Genomic DNA, 19,580 nt, shown 5'->3' with positions numbered 1-19,580 from the left:
TATGTCTTTGGTAATATTTAAAGTGGTGTAATTGAAAATCTTAAAATCTCCTTCCGAACTACATACTACCACAGGGTGATCATCCCCAGTTGTCATAACCTTCCCTGGTTCTGCCTTGTCATAACCTTCCCTGGTTCTGCCTGTTCTTTGGATTTATACCCGATATCCCCGTCCTCTTAGACCTCAAATTCAAATTCCGGCCTTCCCAAAAACCCTGATTATGATCATCACCTATTTCACCCCCTTTATGATTAGAGGCTCCTCGCTGTAATGGGGATATCATACCCACGTCGTCCGACGTGACTATAACCTCCAAGTCATCCTCCAAACCATCCCCCCTGGGGTTATCCCCTTGGTTATTGATATCTTCATTATTCAAAAAATCATCCAGACATTGCGCTGCCTGCCCTACTTTAGGAAAATCATATCGATCTTTTTTAAAAGGAATTCCATTAACTTTAACCTTATTCCTATTATTTATGTTCTTAGCTTTGCCCACCTGTGGAGGTGCTGGGTAGGCAACTTTGGCCGTGTACTGTTGTACATCTCTCCTGATTTTCCTTTTCTTATTTTCACATAGCTTGTTGGTAGTGGCCTCTATGCTTGTGAAAATACGTGCATAATCGTATTTAAACCTCAGAAAATCTTGGTGCTCTTTAATTTTTTGTTCCAACTCTGCTAGTTCCTCTCAAAGTGTTTATTTGTTCGTCATAATACTGCATCAACAATCTCATAAACTCAAAACTCTGTTTATCAAAAAGGTCAAGCAATAAATGAAGGAATGAAGAACTCTAGCAGAAAAAGCATGACATACGCTACAAGTCTCTTGCAGATGTTTCGGCCCCAAACAATAAACACAGATTGAATGGCTGTGTTATGGACATTTTATAACTGCACAGAGTGCATTTTTTAAAACCTGACTTTTGTTCTTTAGACATAGTACAGGCCCTACAACAAGTATGACTTTACCACAAAAAGTAAGCACTATAATAAAAAAGCGCCAACTGAAAAGCGCGAGACACACTGGCGCGAGCACTTAAAAATTTACCTCACAACGGCCCAAAACCCTCTAAACGGGCTTGGCCCGACAAACAATTAACCACAAAGGGAAATTAAAATTAAATAGTACACAAGGGTAGGGCAAAGGCCCTCTATTTTTTTCAGTCGGGCAAGGCCCGTTTAAGTTAAAGTACCAGAAGACACTCAAGCACTAAAAGTCACAAATAGTATAAAGAATAGCTGTTAAAACAGCTGTTTGGTTAATATACGACAAAAACCCCAAGGTCAAGGACCAATAAAGGTAAAGAACCACTTGGCTCCAGCCAAGTCGAGACCACGTCCAGCTTATAAAGCGGCAAACGAGATCTGGGGAAGCAGGTGTAGTGCATCCTGGGATAGGGAGTAGCCCAGCCAATGAGAGACTTCGTGCTAGTGTATATGTTGCCGAGTCGGAGCCGATGGATCGGCTCCGAACCCATCTGTCATGAATGTAGGCGAGATAGGATCCCATTACATCTCCTTGGTTCTGCTCAAATAATAACGCAACTGCCTGTGAATATCCAAAGTATGCAAAATCTTCTCCCCTTTATTTTGAGGATTTGCATAAAAAGTAGGCAAATGAATAGTTTGGTTTAAGGCCACACTAGAAACCACTTTAGGCATAAAGGAAGGATTAGTACGCAAAGATACCCTATCCTTATGAAAAATCAAGAAAGGCTCCACTGCCATAAGGGCCTGTAATTCAGAAACCCTTCTTGCAGAAGTAATGGCCAACAAAAAAGCAGTTTTCCATGACAAAAACTTTAACTCTGCAGTAGCTGCAGGCTCAAAAGGTTGTAGAGTAAGCTTTTCCAACACAAAATTGAGATCAAGCAGGAGTAGGAGCTCTACGTGGGGGTCTTATGTTCTTTGCCCCTCTGAGAAACTGCTTAAACAAAGGATGAGAGAATAAAGGAGGGTCAGTCATAATTAGCCGAAATGGCTGCAGCATGAACCTTTATGGAGGAGAAGGACAAACCTTTGTCTAATAACTCAGTAAGATATTGTAAGGAAGCACTCAAATTAGGCTTGGAAACATCAAAGTCCTTCCCTTTGCTCCAAATAAAAAAATCTCCTCCATTTATCAGCATAAACTTTTCTTGTACTAGGCCTCCTGGCCTCCAAAATAACATTCAAAACTTGTTGTGGAAGCTGAGAACCTCCAGAATCTAAAACAGAATATGCCAGGCTGTTAGATGCAGAGACTGAATTCTGACATTGAGAAAGTGATTGCCCTCCTGAGACAAAAGATGTGGAATCAAAGGCAGAGGCCATGGAGGTTCTCGGACCAAACTCCTCAGTAGTGGGTACCAGTGTTGTCGCGGCCAATCCGGTGCTATCAGGATCATGGATGGCTTGTCTTGTCTGGCCTTCAAGAGAACCTTGGGCAGAAGAGGTAGAGGTGGAAAGGCATATACATGAAGATTGTTCCAACTGAATGACAGAGCGTCCACCTTCCAAGCTGTGGGATGAAACCTTTTTGTGCAAAACTTTGGCAACTGGTAATTTAGTGGAGAAGCGAACAGATCTATGTCTGGAGTTCCCCATGACACTGTCAACTTTTGGAATACCTGAGGATCCAATTTCCACTCGTGAGGATCCACTATTTGTCTGCTCAATACATCTGCTAAGGAGTTCTGTGCTCCTGGTAGAAGTCTTGCCTGAAGATTGAGGTTGTAACCGAGAGCTGTCTCCCACAAAATCATCGCTTGTCTGCAAAGAGGGTACGAATGAGTTCCCCCTTGCTTGTTGATGTACCACATGACAGTTGTGTTGTCTGTTAGAATCAACACCTGCCCTGGGTGAAGTAAATCCTTGAAAGCCATCAATGCAAATTGTACTGCTAACATCTTCAAGTTGATATGCAAATGTTGAAGTCTGGCAGGCCACGTGTCTTGTACCCATTTTCCATTGAGGTGTGCTCCCCAAGCCTTGTCCGAGGCATCCGTCGTTAGAATCTGACTCGCCTCTGGTCGGGTCACAGAGTCCCTTGTTTAGGTGACATTCCTGAGACCACCACAAAAATTCCTTCTGAATGCAAGGTATTATCTGAATGACATGTCTAGATCCTGGCAGTGTTGTGTCCATAGATTTTTGAGATACCATTGAAGCTTCCTCATATGCAATTTGGCATTGGGAAGCACCAGAATACAAGATGCCATGAACCCCAAGGCTTGAAGGACTGTCCTTGCAGTCAGCCTGGACTGTAGAAACATTTGATGGAAATAAAGTGAAAGACTTTTCTGTTTGTCCGGGGTCAAAAAGGCCATCTGGGAAGCTGTATTCAGTCTCACACCCAGAAAGCACATGTCCTGAGAGGGTACTAGACTGGACTTTGTTTCGTTCACAGAATACCCTAGGCATCTTAACACTACCATCACATACTGTAGATGCTGAAGAAGCTCGTCCTTGTCTTGTGCAATAATCAGGCAATCGTCCAAATAAGGATAGATTGGTATTCCTTCCATCCTGAAAAAGGCCATCACTGGAGCCAGAACCTTTGTGAACACTCTGGGCGCAGTAGACAAGCCAAAGGGCAAAGCAGAGAACTGATAATGAAAATTTCCAGCTCGAAAACGCAGGTACTTCCTGCAACTGGGCCTGATAGGAACATGAAGATAAGCCTCTTAGATCCAGAGTTACCATCCAGTGATCTTTTCCCAGCAGAGGCAAAAGCTGTTGTAATGTCAACATTTTGAACTTTGGAATGTCCAAATAAGTGTTGAGGAGAGATAAATCCATAATCGGTCTCCACGTGTTCCCTTTCTTTGGTACTAGAAACAGGCGGGAATAAAACCCTAGACCCACTTCTGAAGGAGGTACTGGCTGTATAGCTCCCATGTGAAGAAGTAATGAAATCTGTTTGTGAGCCTCCATCCTTTGCCGAGGAGGAATGTTTGGCATACCTTTGAAAGGAGGCAATGTATGGAAATAAAACTTGTAACCTTTGTTTATAATGTCCAACACCCATTTGTCTTGGGTGATTAAAAACCAATTTTGCTTGAAGAGAGCTAGCTTTCCTCCCAAAGGAGCTGCCAGGCAAGAAGAATCTGGCAGCTGAAAATGCAGGTCATTGGGCCTGTTTACGAAAGGACTGGCCCCTACCCTCACCAGCAGATTGAGCAGGCGAACTCCATGTTCTAGGCCTAAAGGTACTCTGAGCTCTGCCCCTACCACGCCTAGATCTACCCCTAGACTGGGAATCAGAAGGATACGTCCACCCCTTAGCAGGCCAATTTCTACTAAACTTAGGAGGTTGAACCTGCAAAAAATCTTTAACAGTCTGCATAGACTTAGCCTTGTCCTCAATTTTCTTCAAAACAGACTCCACAGGAGGACCAAACAAAACTTCGGACTGTAAATGAGCATCCAGAATTCTAGACTTAACATGCTCAGATAAATTCTGATCCTTAAGCCAGGCATGCCTACGAAGAACTGAACCAGTGGCAGCCACTCTAGAAGAAGCCTGCAAAGCATCAAAGCCACACTGCAAAGAATGTTTCCCCACCTGTTCAGAAACATGCACCAAATCTTGCAATTCTTTACACTCTATGCCCTCTGCCAAAGCATCCACTTCAGATTTTAGCTGAGAAAGGAGGAAATTCTGATATTTCAACATATGAAACTGGCAATTTAAAGCCCTCATTGCTAAAGTAGAAGAGGTGTACACCTTCTTACCCTAGAAACAGTAGCAGAAGGCCTAACCCCCTTAGGCAAAGAAGGGAGAATAGAAACCTGAGAGGCCCCTTCAGCCTGACCTGACTCCTGTGAGGCCACATCCTGTAAAATCAAGGTTTCCCCCTGACTCAACAGAAACTTCAGCCGGATCCACCTGTTCCACTGCAGTCTCTAAAGGACCGGCGTCCGAAATGGACGAATCATCCTGCCTAGGCTTTACAGATTTGTCTTTACGCTTCTTCGTGGAAGCGGGCGGAGGATCCGACGGCATATTATAATTACACCGTTTGCCAAAGACTAACCTAGCGCAATCTAGCCTTCTCTTAATAGTGCGCTTATTAAACCTAGCACAAAACAGACACCCAACTACGTCGTGCTCCAGTCCCAAGCAAGGGATACAAAGCGAGTGGTAATCCCTATGCGGGATCTGCTTCCCACAAGAAATACAATTATTCACTTTCTGACATCCGGTAAATAACTGAGGCAAGAAAAAACAAAAATGCTCCCCAACGGGGTACTTAGCCCAACTTGGTATGTCTGAAACTCCAAAAACGAAAAATTTCAGAAAGCCGAACGGCACTTGCAACGCTGCTTCTGCATCGGACCATGCGGCAAAAAAGACTGAGGATATGACGTCGGTCATGCGCTTTTATACCCTGACGCTCTGATGTCAGGGCTGTGCGCCCATGACCGACGTCAGCCTAATACTTTGGTATTCGGGCCGACCGAGGACAGCGGACTACCCATAAGTAAGGACTGCAGCAATGTGAGATGAAGATCATCACTTGTTTCAGCTCTTGAAGTGTACTTTCCCTCAAGCAAAGGGCAAGCCTCTGCAGCTCCTACACAGCCTCCAATGTCAACTATTTAGAGGCGCAAGTGAACCATGAGCAACTTAACCTCATGCAAGGCAACTACTATACAGGTACATAAACTGTAATATGCATGTACTGAAGGTGCCATAATCAGTCTATCAGAATTTGGGTGGAAAGGATTATCCCCCCAATACCATATTCAAGTTTATGGGGGAAGGCTGCTACAGCCTGTAGAAAGGTGCTGTCCTATGTTAGCATACATTTCTAATGCCCTGAACACTGCAAAGTAAAATGACAACAGTAATAGAAGAGTAAGTTTGTTACGGTCGCATTCCTGTGTAGAAGTTAGAATACAGCATCTGTTGTCCTACAAGGTTGACATTAGCCATCAGCTCCTTTACATTCTGCAGAACAGCAGTTGCACCAAATGCCTCTAGTCAGAAAATCTGTAGTCAAGTTTGGCAAATAGCACCAAAATTCTGCCAGCTGTACTTAATGTACAAGACAGGCCAAACTCTTAATACTTTGTACCTTGCCACTTAATGTACATCCTTGATTAAATGAGCTGCGTACCAGTACAGCAGTAAACATTTTTGCATCCACCACAAAATATTGTGCAATGGTTCCACTACAAGCACCTTATTAGTTCCAAAAGGTACGGTAGCTGAGCATTTCTGGGCTAGGTGAGGCCTATGGCCCATTAGTTCTGGCCCAGAAATCCCAATCAGCTGTGTTCCATAGGGATTAGGTTGGGACAGCAAGCCAGTCATGGATGAGATGTTTACCACCTCCCCTCAATTGTTTCACATTTCTTCCATTCTTTCAAGCAAAAATGTGTACCTCTGCACCAAATCAACCTTTACGTTACAGCAGGCCAACACTTTAGAGCGGAACTTTTAATAGCTACCACTTTGTGCTCCTGCTAGGTATAACCCTTGCAGTAAGCCAACAGTGCCCACCTCTATGGGCAAGCTTGCCACAGCAGCCACTCTAACCTTTCCTGGCCAGCTCCTACAGGCACTCATGGCATTAAAGAAAATTAAATTATGAAAAAATCACACAATGAAACCGATAAAGTTCAAATGTGGTCTTGACTATACCATAAAAAAAACAAACAAACAAAAAAAAAGTGTGGCTACATTTAAAAACAAATGTAATTTAGGTTCCTTAATGTGATCACTAGTGTGAGGCTCAATCTTTGGCCATGGTACACAACTGCTCACTAATTTAGCAACTTTTGTATTAAGACATCCTCTGTCCATGCACACTTTTGGGAGTGGATTGCTGGAAGATGCCAAGTAATTCTGGTTTGGTTTTACTCTTTAGGAATGAGGCACTTTCAGTTTTTTACATTTACTGCATTAAATATGCTCTGGAGCCTTACCTTGGATAAAAAGGCTTCAGAGTCTCAGCATTTTACACACATTTACCACACTGAAAACAGATACCATTGGGGGAAAAAAAGCAAGTGTGTGTTCATTGAGGTAATATTATATTCATGCATACAAAAAAAATCAGCGACATTACTCCAGACTGTAAACTGAACTTTGGATACTATATTTACCAGGCATGCTTTCTTAGGAGTCATGTTTTTGCCTATGGCCCAGGTCATTGCCAAAAACTGCCCTTTAACCTCACATATATACTAGTTCAAAAACAAATTGAGGCTACTGCAAGACTTTGGTTGGACTGATTTCTCAGCTATGTCTAGCAGAGATACAGGCTTCTCCATTGCTACCTACATACTGATTTGAGAAAATTTTAGGATTATTCATGTTCCTCATCTTCTAATGTAAACTAACATCCATTCCCCATTCTCCTCAAACATAATGGATCACTGTTTTCACTTTGCCCTTTTATATGGATTCTTGCACCAACTTCAGCCATTTCCTTTAGCTGTTCCTCCACATAGGTCACCACCACTCCTGCTTCTCCTCATGAGTTCCACTACAAAAGGGTACTACCACAGCAATTGTTAATGTCACAATATATAAAGTCTTAAGTAACTTCCTTTATTTGGGACTTTTACAGCAGCATCCGCTTTGTGGAAGACTCGCTGCAGCTTCAATGCTGGAAAGTTTACATCCGATTTAATGGCCATGGGCTTTTGCAGCACTTTGGTATGTGGAACGGTCTCTAATATGGACATTAAAGTCTCGTGGAAATGGAACTTCAAAAGCACTGCTTGCTGCCAGTTAATAGGCTGGACAAACTGGCTTAAAATCTAAATAACCTAATTTTTCCAGTTTGAGTTAGAGGGAAAAAAGGCATGTCCATGCAGTTTGCACCATCACTTACTGCTACAGCAAACACTGCTACAGCAAAACAAAGCTATCAAGATTTCAGAAGACTGGGCCAAAAGCACATTCGTGACTTTGCTACCTTGATGGCACAACGACTGAAGTTTGAGATGCTCAATTTTGACTCTGGCATTTTGATGGCAGACTACACAACTTTGACTTAACATGTTTAAAACACTTTAAAATAGTTAGAGATCGCATTAAACCACACCCTAAACAAAATCCCACCCACACATTTTTTTCCCCAAAATATGGTAGTAGTAAGACTGTTTTGTAAAGTGTGGCATTAGCAGTTTCCTTCCCTATATGGCATTTCTACACTAGACAACTTCCTTTTTGCCTGTCATTTTGCCTCTAATCAAAATGAGTCTTGCTAAGCGAACCTATTTACACCCAGTCACAGGCCCATTTCTTTCTACTTAGCCCTGGGCCTCTCGTCTCTGTTCATGGGAGAGAAGCCAGTAGAAAGTACATCAGATCACCGGGGTGGGGAACCTTTAACAGTTTCACACACGTACTCTCTGAATGAAGTACAGGCCTGACAGTACAGAGATGTCCAGCACCATTAAGACAGGAGTGTAACCAGTTTAATTTTTAAATCCTTGGCCATCAGCCATCACAACTCTAGGAAAAACACTCCAAAAAGTTAGAAGCAATGATCTAAACAAACTGCAATCCTAACAATTTTATATCTAGAAAAACCCTAAAAACTCTACACATCTATGAAGAACGAGGACACACTTAGGACCAAGACAAAATACTAAAGGAAATCAAACTACAAAATGTATTGCACACAAATAACCACAAGGAAATTCTCTAGGTAGGAGGAATGCTATGAAAGTAGCAAACAGAACTACAAAACACAGAAATAGAGCCTTTACCAACATCTGAATTTCAGATTAAGTTAAAGGAATTCTGGGTAAGGAAGGAGTCAAAGCCCCAGACCCGAAGAGCTTCAAAATCTGTACAAAGGTCTGAGCAGATAACCCACTGCTGAAATTTGAGTCAGCTTTTCCATCAAGACAGAGACAAACCCCACTAGTTCTCACCCAAAATACACATTACCAAAATACTAACATTTTATACAAAATGTAAATTCTAGGTAAGCTGTCAATTACCCTTACCGCAAATCTATAGTCTTTGATCAATTGAATTTTGTGCTCTCCTCCTTTATTTTCCTCTTTCTGTTCAATACTGCTGATTATCCTCCAAGATGCTCTCCTAGCTCCAATCACATTTTTATATGCGACAGAAAGCAAATTCCGCTCCTCCACTGTTAACTCCACATCCATGGCAGCCACTTTCTTCATTGAATCAACCATTTCTGAGGAAGGAAAAAAATAGTTAATTTGAAATACATAGAAGTTAAGTGGGACAGAGAGAACCCTGAAGTCTAAAAAAAGCACTACTTGTGTAGGTAGTTACCTGCCCCCCCCCCCAAATAAAATGTATACAGACGCACAAGTCAATACAAGTATGCAAAGTCTTCATACAAGGGCCCTCAAATAACTTTCTGTATATATTCTGGCTATTCCTGAGATTACAAGCTTTTATTACGTGCAGCAATGTGAAACTAATGAAAGGACAAATGACAAGTGTCAGGGCAGCCAAGTGTACAAAATGCAGTGTCAGATTTGGGACTGTTCAGCCATGGGATCCGGTTTACATTATATTTACAACTGACACACTGGATATCAGTTCATTAAACTCCCCATAAAGGCCTTTAGGCAAAGGTCACACCAAGACGAGACTTCTACTCCCAACAGGCTCAACAGTTCAGAGTCCAGTTTAACAATCGGCTAGTCTCTCAAACGTTTCACCACAATGCAATGTATAACCTGCAGACTGTTAACATATGTAACATTGATGAAGGAAGCCAAGTACATTTGAGGAAGTACGCAAGCACAGCAAGAAATGGGCTACAAAAATAAACTTGACGATAAAGTACAAACTGCCAGCAGGCAACTAATATAAATGTTGTGCAACTCAAAAATACCATGCTTCACTTGAAAAGGCAATGGGATTCTGTTAAATGCTCAACTTCTCTGTCCGCTCTCCCCATTTACTGTCCCTGCTATAACAATACAGCATGTAAAACACTTTTTAAAATCTACTTTCTCCACTAGAACAGTACCTTACTCTAGTGTGGTGGTTTCACTTCTGATAAAGCTTGCTGCAGTCTCCAATGCATTGGAGTAAACACCCAAGAATACAGGTAGTTTTCTGGCCAATTCCTTCCCCAAACTGACACTTCCACAACCTTCCTAAAAGCCCACCCATGGCGTGATGTCCTAGCTGCCTGGTCCTTTCCTTACCCATACAGAAAGTAAAGGCTAGAACGAGTCAAGTCTCATGCTGTGAGCCGTCAAGTCACAGGTGGTAACATCTCAAATTACCCTTAGCACTTAGACAGCTAAGGAAGTTGGGTGTGAATGGGGGGTGGGAAACCAAAGTAGTACAATTCAGGCTTCAAAAAACACTGCAGTTTGGCCATTCTAAAAAGCACTTTTGAAAGTCTGTTCTGTGGCATTTGCACTGTTTTAAGTGGTCAATGAATGACATGAAATGTTACTTAAAAGGAATGAAAGACAGCAGTGTTTGTGTCTTTCGTCTTTTCCCGGTTAGGGGTCGCCACAGAGGAACTCTGGTCCGCTAATGATTGGCAGTTGATTTTTTTTTTTTTACATACCGGCTTGCCAGGCCTGATGCACAACCTTCAACGAAGGTACGCCCATTCATGCATGTCTCCACGCAGAAGACACTCTAGCCGAGAATCGAACCGGACAGCATCTTACTGTGAGGCGACAACGCTACCACAGCACCACCACCGCACATGTAAAATCAAAGCAGTGGCAGGAGCTTCAGGAAGAAAGGCATGCATGACTTTAAGCACCGCATTACGGGACAGACTAAACCAGAATTATTTCAAGATGCCAGACTCCATGTGGTCAGACTCATTACATATAAAAACATTTTAAAACCTGTAAATAGTCCCAGAGTGGTGTTAAAATGTATGAAACACCAAACCCTGATGAAGCCAGGTCTGTGGGTGCTGTTCTCCTTGAAGTCACAAAATCTAGCTAAAAGTTTAAAATTTAAAACTTTACATGAGAAATAAGTTACCAGTAATCACCATATTAAAATGCTTACAATTCAGGGTGCAAAGGATGTTTCCAGTGCTGGTAGTTGCAGCAGGAGAAAGAGCAGGATGGGTCAGTTTCAGAAAACTTCTGTTGTAGAATGAACATGCTAGACTGAGGAACAACCCGATGAGCTGTTACTGAATTCCTGAACAGCAAAACTGCCAGAGAGAAAAATGCTTACAAAATGCAAAGATTGGTGTGTTGCAAATCTAGCTCAATAGTGTGCATTTAAAAAGTTAGTGGTATTGAGTGTTAAAGGCTGCACCAACAAATGAAAATAGCATTAGAATTTAAAACGCAAGTAGCTACGTTCCAGGAAAAGCATATGGAGAGATGAAGCCATTTGTCACCCCTTCTCCCATTTTGCACACAGGGTCAAGATGTCGTGTCACTTCAGTGACATTACAGCAAAGGTTCACACTGCCAGATGGCTAGCGTTGACACTGCTGTTCTCTGGAATACAAGAAACCCAAGAAACCCATGCAAACTCCACATCGAACTGGAATCTGAGGCAAGGAAGCTAAAAGCTGCATCACGGAGAAGCACGAGGGCCTAAAACTAGGGCTTTAATGTCTTACCTCTACATGGCTCAGACTACTACTAGTTACCAGAAGTTTTCAGATGGCAACAGAAGAGAAGATGCTGGGAAAGATACTAATCAATATACTCTGTACCAATGCAGGTTTCAAAAAAGAACTTTAGAACTTTATGCATTTACTGTGGTGGTGGTGCTGCAGCAGTAGCGTTGTCGCCTCACAGTAAGACGTTGTCCTGTTAAGATTCTCAGCTAAAGCGTCTTCTGTGTGAAGACATGCATGAATGGGCATACCTTCGTTGAAGGTTGTACGGCAGGGCTGGCAACTCTGTACATAAAAATCTACTGCCAATCATTAGCGGACCGGAGTTCTGCTGTGGTGACCCCTAACCGGGAAACACCACCACCACAAACAAAAAGGGATTGCATTTGTGGGAGGGGACTGGAATTTTGTCTATTATGAAATGGGGGTACAAATCGACTGAGGACAGACAGAACACCGTCTTCAATATATTGGGGCAGATATTACTAAAGAAAACAGCGGATCACGGCTGGAGAATTTAATAAGGGAGGCATGAATATTTATCAAAAAGGAGATTTTCAGGTCATCCAACTATCACTATAGAATTTAAGAAGCAATATGGGCAATTCCTAAAAACTGGATTACCGATCAGTTAAAAGCAGCAATATTCAATTAAACTGATGTGAGGAAGAGCTAACAATGGATTAACTCAACTTTAAAGGGAGGTGAAACTACAGAAGAGAAGGTGGGAAAAGTTTTACACCAATGAACTCCTGATAAAAGCCATAATGTACAAATGATGCTGAAATGAGTTAAGGGAAAAAGGATTCAGAGGGAGGAAAAACAAAAATAACCATTGGGCAACTACTTTATGGGGCACACCAACAAGAAGTTGGAAATCTGAAAAGATAATATGCGTATACAGACTTACATAAAAACAGAAGGGGGAAGTGAATAACTGATTAAACCTACAGGGGAGGAACAGACGAGTTAAAATGTAAAAGGGGCATGTCACCCCAGGATTAAATGGAGTGCAAGCAGGGATAAAGAAATCTTATCTGGTACAAGATGTTAACAAATATAAAAGGTAATTCTAGACTCATGGGAGAGGATATAGCCAGGATTATACAGCCCAATTTCAGTTCAACTATGAGCATTTACTCGTGACTTTTTGGTCAAGTTAGCAGAATTTATTTATTTTATTTTATTTTTTTTTATTTTTTTATTTTACATTTGTTAACCGGGCTAGTCTGGCTGGATACATGTCCATTTTCAGCAGAGGGAGAGAAAAAAAACACATCAGAATAAGACAATATATACAGTTCAAAAAATTATTAAAATATTACTAACAACATATGTAATGAGGTGACTAGTCAGAGTAGATGAGAAACAAAGTTTTTAGTTATGGGCTAAGAGATAAGCTCAAGTATCTAAAATACAAAGTAAAAAAAAAAAAAAATATTAGAAGTTGGTAGTCATGATAACAAATTAGGTATTAGGAAAAAGCAGAGAATTCTTTAAAAAAAAGTGTTAAAAAGGTGTTGTTTTTTTTTTTAATAAGTGTATAGTAAAGGAAAAGGCAAAAAAAGAAAATAAAGGAGGACGAGAGAAGTGAAAAATATATTATCAGTTTGAAGTATAATATAAATGGTTAGTAGTAGGAGGTAGGAGACAGTTGGAAAAAGGAAAGAGGTGGGAAACAACATAGATGAGAGACAGAAAAAAAAATGGTTAGAAGGGGGGAGAGAGAATTTGAGAGAAAAAAAAAAAAGTGAGGTCCAATAAAGGCGATGAAGTCAGTCTAGAATAGAACGGGAGCGAAACACACAGTAGCAGCAGAGAGGAGAGAGTAATAAAAAGAAATGCTGAGATTGGAGCAGAGCAGGAGCCAGAATTACCATCAAAAGTTACTGGACCGGACTAATATGGCTTTGTAGAAACTGATAAGGCTGGGTAAATAGTGACCAATATAAAATTTAACTACAGTCCACAAAAAAACAGCATCAAAAATGTCAGTCCCTATTTTGGAGCTTCTCCCCCTATGCCTCTGCTGAAAGTGGGCACTTTAGACCTTCCCGACAAAAAATAAAGATCAGGTCTATATGTACAGAAAGGATTTGACTGGATATCTTGGGATTATTTATAGGAAATTAAAAAGAACACAACTCAGAGTTTACACTTTGTGCAGGAGATTTATACGGAAGTGACAAAAGTTAAACTTGCACTGGAACTTGCCGGAAAGTTACTACCTGGAACCATTAGCACAAATGGTAAGACAAGACAGTAATAAAGGGTGGAACTGGTAAAGACAAGAAACTGCTTTGCTTACAGATGCCAGTGTATTTTTGCAAACAGACCGAGAGGCATTTCAAATGTTTAACCTGGAAAAGATAATTCATAGGAATTTCAGGGTTCAAAGTTAAAAAGAAAAAGGGCCACCAGTGGGAATCATGACCCAAGAAACTGAACAGATACAGCAGTAGCCTAATCTTACAAAATGACAACTGGGTAGCAATTAGACCTGAAGACTAGAATAGAAACTTGGACTACAACACAGATTTTTAAAATTAGATACACAGATGGGATGCATTAACTGACCCAGATTCAAGCCATGAAAAAGTACAGTTTTGTACCTACCATAAATGTAGATGTTAGAGTGCTCATACAGCTGCAGTCACACTTGGGTTATCCTGCCGTCAGGCGGGTCCTCGGTCGGCCGAATTCCAAAGTCTAGGTCCGGCGTCTGTTGTCGTCGCTTCTTCCCCAATGTCAGTGCGGCAGGGGGTATAAAAGGGGGGGGGACAGCCGACACCATTTTCTTCAGTTTTTCTTGCCCCAGATGTCAGGTGCCCCCAGAAGGAAGGCAAAACATAATATTATGCAAACATGCAATGTAGATAAATCAAAACAGTAGTTGCAAGCAAATACACCATAAAGGAATACCCCAAATAGGTTGTATGATAAAGGTTGTATGATAAAGGTGTTTGTCATAAGCCCTGTCTTAAGAGGGGATGGAGGAAGGGTAACCTGGACTGCAGCTGTATGAGCACCTGAACATCTACATTTATGGTAGGTACAAAACTGTACTATGTTCATCGTGCATACAGCTGCAGTCATCACACTTGGGTAGAATCCCAAAGCTAAGGGTGGTAGGTACTAAGCGGAACTAGGAGGGGCTAGGATGCCCTGCAGGACTGCTGTGGCAAAGCCCGCTCTAGATTTTGAGTATAGTGGAAGGTGGTAGTGCTTGGAGAAAGTGTGCACTGAACTCCAAGTAGCTGCTTCCAAAATGTCCTTGGTAGGGACCCCCGAGGAAAGCTGCAGAGGTAACTGTAGCCCTTGTTGAGTGGGATCCGATGTATACAGGCACTGATTTTCCATGAAATGAAAAACAAAAGCGTATGCAGTGGGCTATCCATTTTGAAATGGTCTGTTCGGAAATGGCCTTTCCTTGAGCACCTGTAGCATAGGACACAGAGCTGCTCAGATTTCCTGAATTACTTTGTTCTGTCCAAGTAATAACGAAGTTGCCTGTGAATGTCCAAGGAATGTAGTAGCCTCTCCTTTGTTCTGTGGATTTGGATAAAAGGAAGGTAAATGAATATAGTCTGATTCAAAGCTACACTGGATACTACCTTTGGCATGAAGGTAGGGTTGGTTCGTAAGGAAACCCTGTCCTGATGGAAAATGATGAATGGTTGCACAGCCATGAGGGCCTGTAGCTCCGAAACCCTGCATGCTGGAGGCGATAGCCAGAAGGAAGGCCGTTTTCCACAAGTATTGTAGTTCTGTTGAAGAAGCCGGCTCAAAGGGAGGCAGGGTCAGCTTTTCCAATACGAAGTTGAGGTCCCAAGCTGGGACTGGTGGTTTCCGTGGGGGTTTTACATTTTTTGCCCCTCTGAGGAACTGCCTTAATAGAGGATGTGAGAATAAAGGAGGATCTGTATTGTATTGTGCAGAAATGGCTAAAGCGTGGATCTTGGAGAAGGAAAGGCCACTGTTTAACATCTCAGCTAGGTACTGAGAAATTTGAGGTATATTTGTTACCCAAGGATTCTGGCCCTTTTCTTGATTCTAGGAACAAAATCGTTTCCATTTGCTGGAGTAGGTTTTTCTAGTAGAGGGTCTCCTGGCCTCCAAGATGACATCCTGTACCTCCTTGAGAGGAGTCTGTTGGGAAATTAAGGTATTCTCCATGCAGCTAGATTTAAGGTTTTGAGCTGGCTGTGAAGGGTTTTGTAGTTGTGCTGGGACAACAGAAGAGGAACTAGAGGTAGGATCCATGGTGGTGAGTGTGACAGGCTCTTTAGGAGGGGATACCAGTACTGTCGTGGCCAGTCTGGAGCAATGAGAATCATTTGTGGCCTCTCTGCTCTGGCTTTTAATAGAACTTTGGTCAGTAGAGAAGAGGCGGGAAGGCATAGACTGTCAATGTTGTCCAATTGAGAGTGCGTCCACTTTCCAGGCCTGTGGATGATAGGTCCTTGAACAGAATTTTTCCAACTGGTAATTTGTGGGTAGCAAATAGATCTATGTCTGGCTGTCCCCATGCCAGAGTTCTTTGAGAAGACTTGAGGATGCAACTTCTATTCGTGTGGGTCTGTCATATTTCTGCTCAAGTTGTCTGCCAGTGTGCGTTTTCCTTCCCTGGCAGGAATTGTGCCTGTAGTTGAATTTGTAATTCCAGTGCTGTGTTCCACAGGGTCATGGCTTGCCTGCACAGGGGGTATGAATGAGTTCCCCCCTGTTTATGTACCACATGACTGTGGTGTCTGTCCTTATTAATAGCTGGCCTGGATGCAGTAGGTCCTTGAAGGTCATAAGAGCATTTTGCACGGCTAGCATCTCCTTTTGGTTGATGTGTAGGTGCTTCTCTTTTTGGGACCATTTTCCCTGAATGCACTGATCTGCCATGTGTGCTCCCCAGGCGTAGTCGGAGGCGTCTGTTGTGATTTGAGTTGCTTGAGGTAAACACAAGGGTGACCTGCGTTTCTTTGGCATGCTTGAGCCCACCACAAAAATTCCTTTTGAAGACATGGAATGAGTGGTATAATTGTTTCCAAGCTGTGGCTGTGTTGAGACCATAAGTTTTTTCAGGTACCATTGAAGTTTCCTCATATGCAGCTTTGCACATGGCATTAGTAGGATGCAAGATGCCATGAACCCCAGAGTCTGCAGGACTTTCCTTGCAGTTAGTCTGGTTGAAGTTGCCATTTTGTTGAAGTATTGAGAAAGTTGCCCTTGCTCGTCTGGCCATCTGGGTTGTTGTATTTAAGCTGGCACCCAGGAAAATTATCTGTTGAGAAGGTATTAGTTTTGATTTCTTTTTGTTCACTGTATCCCAGGTAGTTTAACAGTTTTATTACAAACGTCAGATGCTGCAACAGAATGTCCTTGTTGTCCGCTTGGATCAGGCAGTCCAGATATGGGTAGATTTGTATTCCTTGTTGTCTGCAGAAGGCAATTACTGATGCCAGGCATTTTGTAAACACTCTGGGCACAGTAGATAAGCCAAAGGGCAATGCAGAGAATTGGTAATGGGTTGAACCTGCAAGAAATCTGAGGTATCTTCTGCAATCTTGTCTGATAGGGACATGCAGGTATGCCTCCTTGAGGTCCAACATTACCAGCCAAGACTCCTTGCCCAGCATGGGAAGAAGCTGCTGTAATGCGAGCATCTTGAATTTTGGTACCTCTAGATGTGTTAGATAGGTCCAAGATGGGTCTCCAATCTTTGTCCTTCCTTGGTACCAGAAATAGTCTGGAATACAAGCCTTGACCTTGTTCTTTTGCAGGTACCTTTTGAATTGCTTTCATATCTATGAGAGCAGAAATTTGTCTTTGTGCCTCTGCCCATTGATTTTGTCGCAGGTTTGGCAAGCCTCTCATTTTTGGAAGGGTATGAAAGTGGAACCTGTAGCCTCTGTCTATAATGTCCAGAATCCATTTGTCTTTTGTAACAATGTGCCAGTTTTTTGAAAATGCCAGTTTTCCACCCAAAGGTGCTGCCATTATAGCTTTGTTTGGCAGGCATAGGGGGAAGTCATTGTGTCCGTTCTCTAAAATGACTGTGGTCCATCTTCTCCACCTCTTGGGGTTGGTGCTTGCCACTGTCTAGCTCTGTAAGATCCTTGAGATTGTCCTCTACCCCTTGGGCGTCTATATCTGCCCCTTTGAGGTCTGTCCGTGGCTGGAAAGGACCAATTTTTTGAAGGCCAGTTTCTGCTGAAGCATGGAGGTTGCACCTGCAAAACTGTTTGCATAGATTTAGCTTTTTCCTCCATTTTCTTTAGAACCTCCTCAGCTTTAACACCGAACAATACATCTTTTTGAAGTGGCGCATCTAATAACTTTGCTTTGACATGATCTGGTAAGGTTTGCTCTGAGCCAAGCATGTCTACATATGACAGACCCCGTGACAGCAGCTCTACATGAGGCCTCTAAAGCATCAAAACCACACTGCAAGGTATGTTTACCCACTTGCTCTGCACCATGCAACAAATCCTGCAACTTTCAAATCTGGTTGTTCTGTGTCATTTTGCTTTTCAGCTGAGATAACAAAAACTGTTGGTACTTTAACATATGAAATTGACAGTTTAATGCCTCATGGTTAAAGTGGCTGATGTGTACACCTTTTCCCCCCACCTTTCTAATGCTCTGGAATCTCTCTCTGAAGGTAAAGGGTTTTTAGCAGTAGAGGCCTTAATCCCGTCGAGACCCTGTGAAATTGTTTCTGGGTCAGCAGTATGGCTTTTATAAAGGAACTGGTGAGAATCAGGAACCCGGTAATACCAGTCTGGTTTAACAGGGGCTGGAGGTAAAGAGTCTGGATTAAGACTGGCTTCTGCATACACATCATCCAAAATATCTAAAACAGGTGGGATAGCCAGGGGCCTATGCTGGGGGAGCAGTAGAAATTCCCTGAGCCTTTTCTTGGAATAGAGTAATCTTGGCCTTCCCAGTGGAAGTGCTCTCTCAATGTATGCAGGGTTTCCCCAAGAGTAGTCCTCAGGGGGGGGGGGGGAGATTGATGCTGAGGAGTCTATTCCCTCTGAGTCTTCAAAGGGGAATAGGTGTAATCCTGGTCCTCAGAATGGTCTGAGGTAATAGAAGCCTGGTCTGAGGAAGGGTAGTCTTCCTCCAATCTGGGTCTTTTGTCTGAGGGGGGTTGAGAACCCCTGATGAGTTATCAAATCCTCAGCCATTTTAAGCATCTGTTTTTTAGGCATGGGGCCTTGAGAGATCTGAGGACCCTGTTTAGTTTTCATTGCAGCTTTAGATTTAGTGAAGGATTTAATAGAGAAGGTGGTAGGCCTGAAGACGCCTTCAGAAGTGGCAGGCCTCACTAAATTTACGGTTTCCCCGCCAAGAGTGGCGTCGGTATCTGCAGTGGGAATGGAGACAGAGGAACCTGCGACCTCTGGTACTGAAGTCACCGGTAAAATAGTTTCATCGGTAGTCAGGGGCTGCGTAGGCACCTCGCTGAGAACCGGTAGTCTGCCTAAGCGTGGTCTCAGTACTCTGTGCAGACCTCAGATATCGGTCCTTGTCTTTGCGTCTTTTGCCTAAAACTGGCGTTTGTGTATCCGACAACACAATTCAATTTTTTGCCAAAATAATGAAGGGCGAACTCCGCCCGGCGCTTAGTGCGCTTGTTGAACCTAGCACAAAAACGGCAGGCCGAGACGGTCGTGGTCTGGCCCTAAGCAAGGTATACAAAGTGAAAATCCTTGTGCGGTATTTGCTTCCCACAAGAAATGCAATTAACTTTGTCTGACATCGGTCCGAGGCAAGAAAAGTTTCCCCACCGGGGGTACTTGGCTTTAAAGAAGACTTCGGCTGAAATACTGTTCTTAAATCTCAGGAGCTGGCCGACCGGCACTTGCGAACTGCTTCTGCTTCGGGCACCACGCGGCAAGAAAGACTGAAGAAAATGGAGTCTGCTGCCTCTTATACCTCTGCCGCACTGACGTCAGGGAAGAAGTGACAACCGATGCCGGACCTAGACTTTGGAATTCGGCCAACCGAGGACCCGCCTGACGGCAGGAT

General features: G+C 42.8%; 1 protein-coding gene across 2 annotated transcripts in view; it reads right to left on the bottom strand.

The window, feature by feature from the left end:
- YWHAE (tyrosine 3-monooxygenase/tryptophan 5-monooxygenase activation protein epsilon) overlaps nucleotides 1-19,580 on the bottom strand; it is a 958,490-nt gene that overhangs the window by 833,180 nt on the left and 105,730 nt on the right. For both annotated transcript variants that reach the window (XM_044054341.1, XM_044054340.1), the window contains exon 2: nucleotides 8,956-9,155. In XM_044054341.1, coding sequence (XP_043910276.1) covers nucleotides 8,956-9,155 — 200 coding nt within the window. The remainder of the gene's footprint in view (nucleotides 1-8,955; nucleotides 9,156-19,580) is intronic.

Source organism: Protopterus annectens, chromosome 13.part0, assembly GCF_019279795.1.
Source record: "Protopterus annectens isolate FY-2018-M chromosome 13.part0, PAN1.0, whole genome shotgun sequence".
NCBI lineage: Eukaryota > Metazoa > Chordata > Ceratodontiformes > Protopteridae > Protopterus > Protopterus annectens.
The sequence above is the reverse complement of the archived record's forward strand: the minus strand, read 5'-3'. Positions and strand labels throughout refer to the sequence as shown.